We start from the raw sequence: 14,786 nt of genomic DNA, 5'->3' as shown, positions 1-14,786 counted from the left end.
CCCCAGCAGGTTTCCACTGGGGGCGTGACGGGCCTGTTAAACTTTGGACCATTATTGTGCTTGTAAATTTGAAAAGTTCCCGTATAAGGAAGCTTTGGGGTTGAGAGTGAGATTCAGGGCTGGGGGAGGGGAGTTGGGGGGCAGGGGAGGAAGCAGAGACACTGGCTTTGTCTGCGTTGTTTGGATGTTTACGAAGAGGAAATGTTTACGCATTTCCATATTAATTATGCAAAAGAAACAGTAAAACGCCATGGTAAACTTGTCGTATTAAAAGCTGTGACAGAGCGACAGAGAGGCATGGACGTATATACACTACCAAACGTAAGGTAGATAGCTAGTGGGAAGCAGGTGCATAGCACAGGGAGATCAGCTCGGTGCTTTGTGACTGCCTGGAGGGGTGGGATGGGGAGGGTGGGAGGGAGGGAGAAGCAAGAGGAAGGAGATGTGGGAACATGTGTGTATGTATGGCTGATTCACTTTGTTGTAAAGCAGAAACTAACACACCATTGAAAAGCAATTATACCCCAATAAAGATGTTAAAAAAAAAAAAAGCTAGAGTGACTAGGTACAAAGAGAAACTGATTTAACCAGAAGAGTGCCCAAACTCAGTAAAAACTTCTAAAATTCTGCCTGATATTTATAAGCAGAAGAGAGCCTTTTGTCACCTTATTTTCTGTGTCTACATTGTTCACTGTCATAGTGTTTACATATAGAACCGTAGTCTCCTAAGGAAGAAAAAGCCAGAATGTAATAGACATTTATGTTTTTCTGCTTAAAGTAAAACTTGGATGAAGAAGGAACTTTAAAAAGAATCCAACCCTGCATTTTTTAGGTGAGGAAAGAGTACAAGGGAGATTTGGAGATTTAGAGAGTCAGACTACCAGATGCAGAGAAGAAACCAGTGGTCCCAGAGGGAAGCGGGTGGAGGGAGGGGAACGTGGGAGTGAGGGTTAGATGTACAGACAACTGGGTGTGAAATAAGTAAGTTACGAGGATGTCATGGACCGCACAGCGAGTACAGTTATTTTATGACAACTCTGCGGGGAGTATAATCTATAAAATATGGAATAACTGTGTTGTGCGCCTGAAACTAATATAATATTGTAGGTCAGAGCACCAGCTATCAGCACAATTTTGGTTTCTAATACAAATATCCTGATTCATGATGTAGGGCTTCTGTTTGAAAATTTTGCAGAATTCATGATTTGACATGTTATAAGCCAATGATTCTCAGAAGTTTCTAGAAGAGATCTGAAATTAGCTGTAAAACTAGGGAGATCTGGAGTCTTCTGGATTCTAAAGGACATCTAAGTCACTGAGTACTTGGCCTCTGTGTACAATACGCACATCTAATAAAACTTGTTTCAAATGGTCAGCTAAACATAGAACTGAAAGTAACGTGCAGGGTATCTGACTGTCATTTGAAACATCCCCCCTTTAACTTGCTTCGTTGCAGCAGTAATTTAAAATCTGTACCTCCTCTGAGATCGGCCAGTATTGGAGCTTCCGGAAGATCCCACTTTAAAACATTGTCTTAACTGCTCTCCAGATCATTGACAGCTTTCAGGGTGCCTCAGCGTTTACCTCAGCCTATCCTGATGCGGCAGGACCCTCTGGTTTTCCTCGAGTCCAGATGTTTTTGACTGACGTGTGTGTAGTCACTGTGACGCAGGCGTCAGCAATGCCAGCTTTCCGCTTCCTCCGTCATTTTCTGCCTAAATATTACAATTCTCTTTCTGCACCCGATCATTTGAGTAGTGAGGTAGTGTTTGGTACAAAGGCCCTTTTAAAGCAAAACACCTAAAAACCCGCCCTCTGCATCCTGAGCACTGGCTTCTTGGCCCCCTCTGACCGTGTTGGGAAACAACTTCTGGGCGCCGGAAGTCAGATCTCTCTCACCGACGGACAGAGCAGGTTCACGTCAACAGTCCACGGGCACTTTGGTCACCATGGTGACTGTGGTCCGTTCGTGGGGGGCTTCGATTCAGATGCGGAGGACAGTTGAGATAAAGGATGCTCTGTGAGCAGCGTGAAGAGGCGGGGCTGAGGAGGTGGCGAGGAGAGGGGATGGGCTGCAGGCTTGGAGGAAGGAGGGCTTGTGGGCAGAGCCAGGAGCCCGGTGGTTTCGACAGGCACGCAGCCGGCGCTGACTAGCAGCAGTGTTCACCCCTGACCGGACGTTGCGTTGCTCTTGCTTTCAGATGCGCATTGGACTGCATTCTGGGTCGGTTTTTGCCGGAGTTGTTGGAGTTAAGATGCCCCGTTACTGCCTTTTTGGAAATAATGTCACCTTGGCTAACAAGTTCGAGTCCTGCAGTGTCCCCCGGAAAATCAACGTCAGCCCTACCACCTACAGGTACGGATCCCGTTCGGTGCCTGAAGTCTATTTTCATTCATACGCAGTCGTCATTTTTGTCTATTGGTTTGTTTCATTCTTCATAACTTGTTCTTGCTTAAACCATCTTAAAGGAAGAGAAAAGCCGTAACTTGTATCATCCTCACTTTAACTTTTTTTTTTTAAACTGCGCGTTAGCCTCACGGGAACTTTGATCTCCAGCCCGACCCATGATTCTCCACTGAGAATCTCCACTCGTAAGCTCTGCCCTGTACTTCTGCTCGGGTGACTAATTGGCCCATTACAGGCAATGTGATCCTATTAGAACAGCTGATTCCCCCCCGCCCCCGAAGACACCCACTTCCCACCGGCCAAGCTCCATCAGTCTCCTGACTGGGTGGTAGAGGGCCTCCGTGCACCTGCTTCCTGGGACCAGCACCCTGGCATGCCCTCACCTTCCCCGTGCGTGCCCCGCCCCCGCTGCAGATGAGTGTGCTGCACGCAGCGCTACTCACACCCAGGCTCCCCTCCACGTGGTACCCATGTTCTCTTCGTGAAGCACAGGCCAGATCCGTCCCCCGGCCTTACAAGCCAGAACAAAATTAAACGTGCAACCACGGACTCACGTGTTCCCTCTGACCAGAGTCCTGCCAGACCCTACCACCAAGGTTTCTTCCACTCCCTCCTTATTTCATGGATCTCCTGCAACCCGGCCTCGTTTTTATGCATCACGCTCGCCAAACCGATTCCTGAATGGAGGATGCGTGCTTTGCGTTTCTCTCCCGGGTCATCCCCCGCTTTCCTCCTTCGCACATCAGACCTTAAGTCAGAGGCCGCGTCTTCACAGACACATTCCTCACCCGCCCTGGACACACCCTCAGGTGCTCATCTCAGCTCATCCTGTGTTTCTTAAGATCAGGACAAGTGGAGATTCTATGAGAAGTTATACAAATATGAAAGGTAATTATTTCTTTGCAGAGCTTTATTGATAGTACACTGAATTCAGGGATGGCGTTTCCCAATACAATAATATTAGGAAGTGTTAACTTCCTTGATATATTTATGAAGCACATGTAACTTTAGGACACAGACTGCATACGCACAACCAAAACTATCCATTTCCTTCAAACTTCCACTTCCAGATTCTGATCAGTAATTTAGAATGTAATGGCAATTAGACATTCCTTTCTTTTAAATGTCATGAGGAGTTTTCTTCTAGGGGACAGTTCCCGCATTTTTGTTTGTTTTTACTGAAGTGCAGAGAACGCAGACACTAGGTTCAATATCGTTTGAGTTTGGGGTCAGTGGATTAAAGGGAGGGTTGCGTGCAGTGATGGAGGATCATTAAAGACAAAACTGGCAGGTGCCCCGTGCGGGCGGGAAAGTTGACCAGTGGCACAGAAGCAGGACTTGAAGTCCACCAGGGAACAAGGAGAACAAGGGATTATGGGACGATGACCGAATTAGGAGAGTTGGTGCAGCTGCTTGCAGGAAACCGCATCCGGTCAGGAGGGTAAAGAAAACCTCCCTCCACATGTGAGCATCTGCCCTGGGACTGTGGCTACTATTCTTGGATCTTACGCAAGCTTTCTTCTAAATGGTTTTATTTTTCCAACCTGTTTTTCTTACAGATTTGGATCTTTTTAAAAAGATGATTTAATGAACAAAACATCTGTAAGTCTCTTTAAAAAGCATGGGATTTGTAGGCAGAAGACATGTCCTACAGCACAGGGCTTACCAGATGTGCGATCTGGAGCGAGGCTCTTCATACATTCAAGCGATTTGCTTTAAAGCCACTTCTGAATGCTCCAGATAGAAGAATAAAACCAGAGGAAAATAGATTCCACCCGTTCCCTTTTACAACTTGCCTTCAATCCACTCAATACTATGTTTTTGAGATTTTTTTCTTGATGAAATATAAATCCAGTTCATAAAAATCTGGTTCATTTATTTACAGTATTCCTAACGCAGTGGTGTGCTGGTAAACCAGCCTGGGAAGTGAAGTGGATACGCCCTGACTTCTAGCTTTTACCAGTTTTTAAGGTGTAAATACCATCACCGTGGCAGGTTTCAGGCTACCGATGGTTTCACTGGCTTGCAGAATTCCAGAGTGTTTAACAGCTGTTTCTCACAAGCTGGTACGAGATAAATCTAGCATGTCCCCATATGTGCATGTGACATACTATGTATTCTAGAGTATAAATAAGCCAGTCTGTCTTCTATCCATGGGTAATTAGAGGATTGCCGGTTTTTCATTATTACACAACGTGATTTGATAAATATTCTTAAACATATGTGTCTAGATAATATACCTACGAATGGTATTCCCAGATCGTGGGCTATACCCAGTTTCGGCTTTACTAAGCATCCGTTAGCTGTCCAGATTGGTTTCACCAATCTATTGGTATATATTGGTAATATGTACCAATAGAATCCACGGTGTCTGAAGGTTTCTGTTTCCCAGTGACTGATATTGTCAGACTGATTGTTGCCAATATGACGGGTGTTATGTGATATCTAATTGATGCTTAATTAATCTTGTTCAATTTATTTAATCTTCACAGCTGTCTTAAGAGACATGTATTATTTTAATCCCCATTTGAAAGGCTAGAAATCTGACATCTTTGCTGTTATTCAAACCTACATCTACCAGACTTTGAAGCTTATACTTTCAATTGTGTGGAATTCTGTAATTTTTCATTATATATTACCAAATACTATGCCTTAAAAATAATATTTTTATTTACAAATCCATGACTAAAACATCATTTCATTAGTCTTATAATTTTGCAGGTTACATATTTATTGGTGCACTGATAAAAATTAGTTGATTGAACACTCCCATGTATTCTGCTTGAGGTCTGTGATCCTCGAGACCTGCACCTCTGTGCAGCGGTTTCCTCAGCACACAGAGGGGCGTCAGCGTCCCCAAGTCTCGTGCAGCATCGTCACTCTTTTCACTGCAGACTGGGGAGTGGAAGGGGAGATACGAGGAGAGATTTTCTGCAGAAGCTGGTTTACAGCCAGTTTCCATCCACGGCCTGAATAATAGATCAGAGAGATGCTTATTAAGTTTGCATTTGACAGAAAGCTAGGGAAGCAAGTGGGAAGAGGAGACAGTAACTTAATCAAAATGATTAGAGTTTCAAATGAGTTTATCATCATGGACAAATGCAGCAAATAATAAAAGCCTGTAGAACATCTGAATTTAAGGTGAAATTTAATTCTTAAGAATTTAAGAAGAAAATATATTGCAAATATCAGATAGTAAGTAGAGTGTCAATATATACAACTAAATCTCACTTAAGTCCTACTAACCTAGAATTCATAAAAATTCTATTGCGAGATCCCAAAGTTACTCTCACATTTTATATGTAGATATATATCTTATATAGAATTTTCTTTCACAAGGTCTTGCCCAAGCTTACTTCTCAGTAATATTTAGAAAATGAATGAATTGACAATGTCTTATCTCTTTCAACTCCTCCAGTTCTGTAACATTATTTTCATGTATTCTTTGCTATTATTAGACTTTTTGCATTGTTTGGGTTTTTTTCCTCACTGCTGTGAATTGCACTGTTCTATAGATTATAGATGATACCTTTACAAGACTATTTGATAGTTATCTTTTCTAATATGAGTGAACTACATTATTCGGTAGGGCTTTCTGTTACTGTGCATTGACTCCTTGCCGTTCTTCTGTGAAGATGCTTATAAACATCACTAGGATTTTTCCTGTCAGTGACACTGAAGATGGCTGGTTTATTAATATTCTCAGGAATGTTCCTTTAGTTATGTCACCTTTTCTTGACTAGACAGTTACGTCAGTCTTAAGTTTTATGATTAATATTTGTGTTTCAATATTCCCAGATTACTCAAAGACTGTCCTGGTTTTGTGTTTACACCTCGATCAAGGGAGGAACTCCCACCAAACTTTCCTAGTGACATTCCTGGAATCTGTCATTTTCTGGAAGCTTATCAACAAGGAACAACTTCAAAGCCATGGTTCCAGAAGAAAGATGTTGAGGAAGCCAATGCCAATTTTTTAGGCAAAGCATCGGGAATAGATTAGCCAAATACACACCCAATTGTTAGTCTCTGGGTTTGAGTCCTTGGAGCGTGTGTGGACCTTCTGAGAGCACACTGAGATGGCAGCGAGCTCAGGAGCGGTGGTAACAATTTGGGAGCTATGTCACCACCTGCTTTTCCTTCCACTTAACATGACAAAAATGTATTCACCTCAATGTTCAATTCTTCAGTGAAAAAGAAAGAGAGAGGAGAGAGAAAGAAAGAAGGAAAGAAGGAAGCCTCAAAAAGTGACTTTGGGGGAGTATTTCTGATATATAAGAATAGCTTATAACCTATACTCAGAACTGAGCGCCTTGTTCATATATTGGGCGATTGTAGTGACCTGTACAGCCTGGTGGAGTCGCCTGCCTTCTGCCCCGGCCAAACACCCTGGTTATCAAAGCGCTTCTCATAGTGTTGGTTGCCTTAAAAACGCTTTTTGAATAGAAACCATAGTCTGATACCCTAAGCTCCTTGAACCTTTCAAGTCTGCATTTTGTTACATTTCCTCATTTAACTGTTAGCACACATAACAAAACAGATTGAGGCTTCTTCTGTTGCACTTTTTTCTTTTTCTTTTTTTTAGAGAAAATAAGCCATTATGGGTTAGATGCAATATGAATCTAAAGTAGTTCTTCTGTAAATATCAAAGATGATTTTATAAAAATATTCTCCACAACGTAATGTGTCGTAACAATAAATATCTCCTTTTTTGACATTTTAAAAAGTCTATATATGGGAAAGGCTATTTTAATTCATAAGAGCAATTTCATTTCTATTAATTCATTTTTGTGTCATAATCTTCAGGATAAAAGAGGGTTACAGCCTACATTAAAATGCAATAATATTATTCTAACTTACTTTACCCGGAAGCAACATGGAGTAAAGGCAGGATTCAGGGAATGAATCATAACGTACAGCAGTAATTTGGACCTATGTCAGCAGACACCCTCCATTGCCAGGCTGAGCCGTATTAAAGTTCCATCAGGAAAATCTGAAGTTCAGAAGTGGGAAATAAGACTTGTTCTTTTTGCTGATAGCTTACTTTTTAAGTGTTTGTGTTCAACACTCTGGTGTGTATATATGTCCTTGGAACCATCAGGACTCTTTGTCTTAAGTACACATCTGTGAATTTTTTATTCTAGTGAAATTAATTCAATGATATTTTTAAAGAGGATGTTAATATGGATGAAGAAAATTATGCTGTGATTTCATTGTAGAGATTTCAAAACATTTTTCTGGAAAGTGAACTTTTAATAATGTTAGTCTAAGATCTCTGGTGAACTAAGTAACGTGCAGAGTTTGGTTGGAGATAAGGATCTGATTTTAAAAAGAACGCAACTTGGAAGCAAGAGAAAGCTGAACATTACAGTGTTTAAATCAGTATTAGCAGGGCTGTAGATACACTGAACTCTTATTTGGGGATCTGAGGGGTAAGTCAGCTGGAATTTTTAACAGTTCTCTCCACTAGTCCCCAGGCCAGTCCATGGTGACCTCGGGAATAAAGGCCATTACTGGCTGGCCTCTAGCATCCCTGGCGTATTACTATACATATCACAATAATTATTATTTACTCAGTGATGCTCCAGTGTCTCGAGGTACTGAACAGGGCTCATTAAATACCAATCCTATTATTGGAGAGTATCACAGGCCTCGGGAAAACATAGTCTCACAATTATATGAAGTTAATAAAAGTATTTAAAAGGAAAGTAAAGACTTAAATACATTTTTCTTTCTGGAAATGAGCCCTTATTACAGGGAAAATATTAGGAATTAAGGGAAATTAAAAAGCATAAAATAATGTGTCTTATTTATCACCTATTTAAGCAGACCCAAATTTGCTAATAATTTATGTTCCAAAAGTTGTAAATTAATTAGAATTCAAAAAATATTTTCTCTGTGTGTGTGTGTAAACACACACACACACACACAACCAATGGAGGAAAATGTGAACAATCTGGGCAAAAGCTCCATGGGAATTCCTTGCACTATTCCTGCAACCTTTCCATAAGTTTGATATTTTATCCAAATAAAAAGTTACCAAAATGTATTTTCTCGAAAACATTAAGTCATCTGTGATAGATTCCCCAGACCAGCCTGCAAAGGCTCGTTAACTATGGGATACCTCAGAGCCCTTCAGCAAGATGGACACACAACATCTCCATGCTGGAATGCACTCAAAATCTGCAACTTGGATGCTGAAAACGTTAAGGAATCCCTTTTCCATCTCTGTCTGATCCACTTTGGAGGGTGGAGGTGAGGGAGACGTATTCATGGCCAGACCACTGAGGGTAGGCAGGGACGGAGCCCGAGGGTATGTTCGCAAGGAAAGTGAGGGACCCGGACGGGGGCCTGAGGCTGGCGTGGGGTTGAGGATGCAGAAAAGGATGGACACAGAGGGTCTCTGACAGGGTTGGGAGCCAAGGGTTCCGAATCTTACTGCCAAGTGAACTGTCCTAAAATGTATATAATGTGGGTCCCAAGCCACCGGTTCCTCCTAAGAACGCCAGGAGCTGCTCTTCAGGTTCTGTTGTTTCCGTGACTTCTTGGGTGGGAAGGGCTGTTGCAGCGTTCTACTGGCCTGTCCTCCAAATCCCTCCTCCCTGACGTTGCCAGTCCCTCCGGGGCAGCTATGGTGAGGCACAGAGCAGGCTGCTTGGCCGGGGCCGGTGGGCTAGCAAGGAGGAGTGACCGTGGGGAGTGGCTGGGGGCAGACTCGCCCTCGCCCCGCGAGCGCCACCTGCGAAGCCCCAGCGATGCCTAAGGCTGCGTGAGGCTGGAAAGCCACGCTCAATGAGCCGCTGGATGCTTGTGGCTGTAAATGGTGGGCTTTACCTGGATAGTCGTCATTCCTCAGTGGAAGGGACTCTACAGGACACGGCCCTTCCCCGAACCACAGAACATAAAGAACTGTCGTGCCTGCTGGTGGGCTTGGGTGCGTTTCCCCGTGGAGCCGGCTGCGTGGGAACAAGTGAAGTGAAGGCCGGTTTGCAGGGTGAAGGATGCGGTGTGACACACGTGACACACGGGCGCGGGGAGGGCGGTCCGGAGGGGCTTGGGCCAGAGGGTTTGCAAATCCTGTAATGGAGGACGTAACACGTCCTGCAAAACCAATCCTCAGGTTGCTGCAGAGACGATAGGAAAGTGCGATCCCCTTGTCCAAACAGAGGCTAAAAGCAGGGACAGCTTGCTTTACTCAGCAGAGAACACCCAGAGGTAAATGTAAACCAGAGTTTACAGTGTTGCGACCTACATTCTCTGCTGGAATTCTTCCTCAAATCCTGGGAAATCTGTGTTCTCTTGTGAGGAGGGGAAGAATAATCGTCCCACTGTGAGAGGCGAGAACTTCTGGAAGGGATTAGCCCTCTGCAGTCCTGGCTGCCTTTAGTTTCCTTTTGCTCTTTGCCTGTTCGCTTCCAGACTGCAGAAGTGCGGCTCCCTTTAATGCTTCTTTTATGGTGTTGGTGACGTGTACTCACTTGGTGTTCGTACTTTAAGCCACCTGCAACATTTTACACTTTATTGCCACCTATATTTCTCCTGAAGCAGCCTTGCCCTTGACCTGTCACACCTGCATCTGTTTTGACCAACTCACACACACACAATCCACACACTTTTACCTCTAAAACTGTTCTTCCTGTACTCGGTGCCTGCAATACCAAGATAGCATAGGTTTCATAAACGCATAGCTTTCAAATTTTAAAACTAAGCCAAACGGGGAAAAATGTGATATTCTAAACGCTAGGCTTCTTTTACTATCAGTGCAAATTCATTTTCATCGTAATAAACTTAGTTCCAGGAAAATGTTAATATCTAAGATTTAAACACAGGGATCGAAATCAGGACAAAATTTAATTTGCAGATCTAGGACTTAAGCTCAGCTATTTTGGAGATTAGAAGATTTTCGATAAGGTTGTGCTGCCTTTCAATTTTTTTAAGTATTTAATGTTGAGACATTCTGCCATTTGCAACAATGTGGATGGATCTGGAGGGTATCAGGCTTAGTGAAGTAAGTCAGACAGAGAAAGACCAGTTCTGTGTGCTATCACGTATATGCAGAATCTAAAAACTAAAACAAACATGTATATAACAAAAAATCTATTAAATTGCAACTAAACCTTACAGATCGTGAAGAAGATCACTTGGCAGAAAACGAGTTTGCATAATGCCCAAATCTTATAAAGTATCAGCTAAGGTGTTTGTTTAGTCTGAAAGGTTGCCAAACCCATCTGTATTGAGGGAAGAGCTATGAGGTCATCTCAGGGAAAATTACAGCAAAACAAAATGCTGTTACAGAAGTCGGACAATCCATCGTATTACACGCCCGAATAAAAAGGTAAAGCTGAACCTTTTGGAAAGTTCCAGTGACAATGCTCCCAGAATTCGGTGCCTTTGGAAACAATGATGCCCCACGAGGCGGCATCCAGGGCTGTTCGATCACAGTGAGCTGCTTTCTTCCCCAGACAAGTTGTGTGTCGGAAAATTGAAGTGGATAAAAACGTTTTAGTCTTTGAGAATGTACTGTTCCTTCACCTCCTCCCACACGTAAATTAAAGATGCCCTGCAAGAGCTTAAGGACACAGCTTGATAGTTAGTAACCTAGAGCAGCGTTCTCCAGACGCTTGTATTCTGCACACCATTAGTAAGATCTTTAGAACGTTGACAATCTATTATAAGTATATAAAAATAAATTTTGTCCTATAAGTATTATTAATATTTATGATTAATAAATATATAATATGTTGTTCTCAGTCTGAAATAATATAGTAATAAGCTTATTTTTAAGCAAGCATGAATAGGAATAGAAATTCTAGTATTTTCTTCACTTACCCCAGTGAATCTTCTTTATATTTGACTCTAGAAACTGTTACAACAGGCCAGTGGGTCTCCACCTTCACTGAGTCACCAATCACTTTGAGAACTGGATAAAAGATATAGGCCATCACCCTTCTAAAAATGTGCATATGCCCTTACACCCCAAGACTGATGTGTATTTCCAGAGGTTAGGGGATTCCCTGGAATGTACTCCTAGGCCACCGCAGGGAGGTAGCAGAGACCCTCAGGCTAATAACATTATCTAGAAGGGAAAAAACAGCAAGTCCTACTTGAAATGAGAAGAGAACGAAGAACTAGAAGTCTGTGAGTTTGGGCATAGATGTGACCCCTTGATTTTTGAGGAGAAAAGGGAAGAAGTTCTTTTGCTCCTGATTCTATGGAATGATTGATTCATGGGGCTTCACATATGAGCAACTAAAGTTTTCTTTTTAGCAAATATTTAACATATCTCTCAATACATATTCTCAAGTTTTTGGTGAATGTGCACGGCTCTTGGTATCCCACTTTTTCTTCTAGTTCAAGTACTTCTTTTCATTTTTCCTCTACGTGAAATAGGATAGCTGGTGAACCTCGTGTTGAAAACCTTGATACTAACAACACTTCTTTTCTGATTACTTTCACAGTTGCTTTAAATAACACTTTATTTTGAGATCTGCTTCTGGCAGAGTCGCAAAGTCTATCAAAAATGTATCCTGTGTCTCAGAAGCTTGTTAGATATTGTTGCCATATAAATATTGTAATAAAAGTGTTAAATAAAAATCTTCTTAAAATTTAAAATGAGTTCTGTTTAAAAAAAAATGAGTTCTGTTTAAAAAGAAAATGAACCATCGAATCAAGTAAAAACTATTTAATACATTTGTTCTGTTGCGGGTCTTGCCGTTTCAGACAGAGGAAACCTCCAACACAACAGTGGGGAGAAAAAGGACCCCAAACTCTTAATTCAGGCCTTTGCTGTGTATAGGTCAGTGTATCCAAAATCCCTTTTGAAAAAGTTAACGTTGAATACAGTCCCGGTATAACCAAAATACATTTCTTTAGTCTGTAAAACTCCTATTTCCAACAAAACTCATATTCAGGTTTTTCAAATCACAAATAAAACCAAAGCCATACATTTTTTGAAAACCTACATTTGAGAATAAAACTGTGCTCGGCTTATCCAAGTGTAACGGTGAGTAGCGCGCGCTCTGGGGTCCATTTGCTTTGGCCGCAGGTGGCTAGGAGACGTTTTTCCATCACTGCCTTGCATTTTGTAGAGAAGCAGGAGGACTGGCTGCCTTTGCTTTACACGATCTTTTCAAGAACGTCTGTACAGCAGGCAGCCTTAGCAAGTGAGATAATGCCCTCCCGCAGAGCAAAAGCGCAGCCGTATTTCCTGCCCGTTACGCAAGATTTGCATCCCTAAGCTCAGGGCTTCTGTCCTATAATGCAGCCCACTGTGTGTGCAGAGATCACATTGTCCTCCGGAAGTGAGGGCCCAGGAAGCCAGTGCAAGATGAGGCTGGTTCTCCATGTGTCTCTTGACGTCGTTTTGAGTGGTGAAGTCTTCTGCCTCTGACCCAGGGATCTCGCGTCTTCCGCCAGAATTCACGACACTACAGCAGTTCAACCTGTTACCTCACAAGTAGAGTAAAATCTCACTCTTCTAGTTCTTGACGGTTTGGCAGCAAGGATGGGATGCTGATGGAGACACGGCTCCATAGAAGAGGATGGACGAGGCTCTTGTGGGCCAATCGACAGGATTTGAAGGAAGAGTCCATGGGATTCGGTAACAAAGATGGTGACCAAGTTTCACGTTCCACAGGGTAGTAAGTGGTCGTCTGTTTTATTGTCTGCTAGTGTGGAAGGACTGGGGGTGGAGTTTCACGTCACGCACCGGGCGGGAGGTGCAAATTCAGCTGTCTCAACAGTGGCTGTGTTCTTGCTGACACCCTCTGGATGAGAGCCTTTCTCCCCAGTCAGGTTGCCAGCCTTAGATGTATGTGATCGTCATAACCAGTACAAAGAACAGTCCTGGACTAGAGCAAGGTTCCAGCCGTCTTCAGACAACAGTAATGGAGAGGGACATTTACACTCAGTGAAAAGGAAGACAATCGACACGCCCTGTGGGCAGAAACCAGGTGAAACACGGAAACGTTGGCTAGTTCACCTGCGGATGCATCATGCTGGTGGGGAAAGGATGGCAACAAGGGAGTCTGAGGCTGAGCTCCTTCTGCAGACTTTCATGCCAACCTTAGATCTTTGCAGAGATGACAGTCAGAGGTCTTGGACTTTTTCCGTAGTCCTGGCTGCCATAAGGGAGCTTGGTTCTTTGGGGGGGATTGCCCGGAGACACACAAACTCCTGTGGAAACCACAGATAAGGCATTGCTGTGGGTTGAACCGTGTCCCCCCAGAATCCGTATGTGGAGGTAGACGGTGTCATTCCCTATTTGGGAATAGGGTCATAGCAGGCGTAATTAGTTGCGATGAGGTCACCCAGAGCATATAGACTGGACCCCTAATCCAATATGACTGGTGTCCTTAGAAAAAGGGGACATTTGGACACAGGGCCACCCAGGGAGAACCCACGTGACGCTGAAGGCATACATCTAGCTGAGGTTTCCACGGGTCACAGAATATCAATTATTGCCGGAACCAACCAGGAGTTATGGGAGAGGCCCAGGACAGGTATTTCTCATAGCCCTCGGAAGGAGCCAACCCTGCCGACACCTCGATCCTGGACTTCTAGTCTCCTGGGTTGGGAGACAGCAAATTCCTGCAGTTGCAGCACCTGGATACGCTGTTCCGGCGACCCTAGCAAAGTCAGGTAGGCAGTGTCTGGACCCTTCACGCCCTGAATTGGATTTACGCTGCTGATTCAAGTGACTAGACAGACTGACAAAGACAAATGACTGAGGTCAGACCCACGGCCCTGGAAGACCTTGCACATCAGCTGGGCAAGAATCTAAGGATATTTTCTTAGTAATAGGGCAACTCGTGCCCCAGATTAAAAGGATCCCCTTAAAAAGAAGTCACTGCTATGCAAGTCAGCCCCTCATCAGCTGGAATGAGCGAGCCCCACGGCCCAGGCTGGATTCAGCGTTGCTGGGCTGCTGAGAGCAGGGTCCCCAGGCCCAGGTAGACGGTGTCAGTCACGAGCACCCGGCCTCGTGCTCCAGGGTGCCGGACTCAAGGCTTCAGAGGCTCTCTGTGGAGCCACGAGCTGGCTGCAAACTACAAGTGAAGGCTCCTTGCTCAGCGGGCTGGAGCGGCCCTCCCCCTCTGCATCCCCTGGCCCTTCCTACTCGCGCCTCTTTCAGGAGAGAGCCGGTTAGGGCTGAGGCCCAGGTCTCCCTGCCCCTGGTGTGTGTGTGTGTGTGTGGGTGGAGTCAGGGGTCTGAATACTGGGGGGTGGGGAAGGGAGAGTGAAGGGAATTGAGGTTTTACGACTGTGTTGTTTACAAGTCGCCCACCCAGCTGGTTCCCCGGTGGGACGGGCATGGGAATTACATTAATGGGTTTAGGCAAGAATCACAGTGGAAAAGGGACACACATGCGCCCCGTGGGGG

At 43.9% G+C, this 14,786-nt stretch overlaps 1 protein-coding gene across 3 annotated transcripts in view; it reads left to right on the top strand.

The window, feature by feature from the left end:
- Positions 1-12,066, top strand: part of GUCY1A1 (guanylate cyclase 1 soluble subunit alpha 1) — a 63,457-nt gene extending 51,391 nt beyond the window's left edge. For all 3 annotated transcript variants that reach the window (XM_079921038.1, XM_079921037.1, XM_079921039.1), the window contains 2 exons: positions 2,202-2,356; positions 6,206-12,066. In XM_079921038.1, coding sequence (XP_079777164.1) covers positions 2,202-2,356; positions 6,206-6,407 — 357 coding nt within the window. In that variant the 3' untranslated portion in view covers positions 6,408-12,066. The remainder of the gene's footprint in view (positions 1-2,201; positions 2,357-6,205) is intronic.
- Positions 12,067-14,786: the final 2,720 nt, after the last annotated feature.

This window comes from Stenella coeruleoalba, assembly GCF_951394435.1.
Source record: "Stenella coeruleoalba genome assembly, chromosome: 4".
Lineage (NCBI taxonomy): Eukaryota > Metazoa > Chordata > Mammalia > Artiodactyla > Delphinidae > Stenella > Stenella coeruleoalba.
Note: the sequence above shows the minus strand (reverse complement) of the source record. Positions and strands in the feature narration are given on the sequence as shown.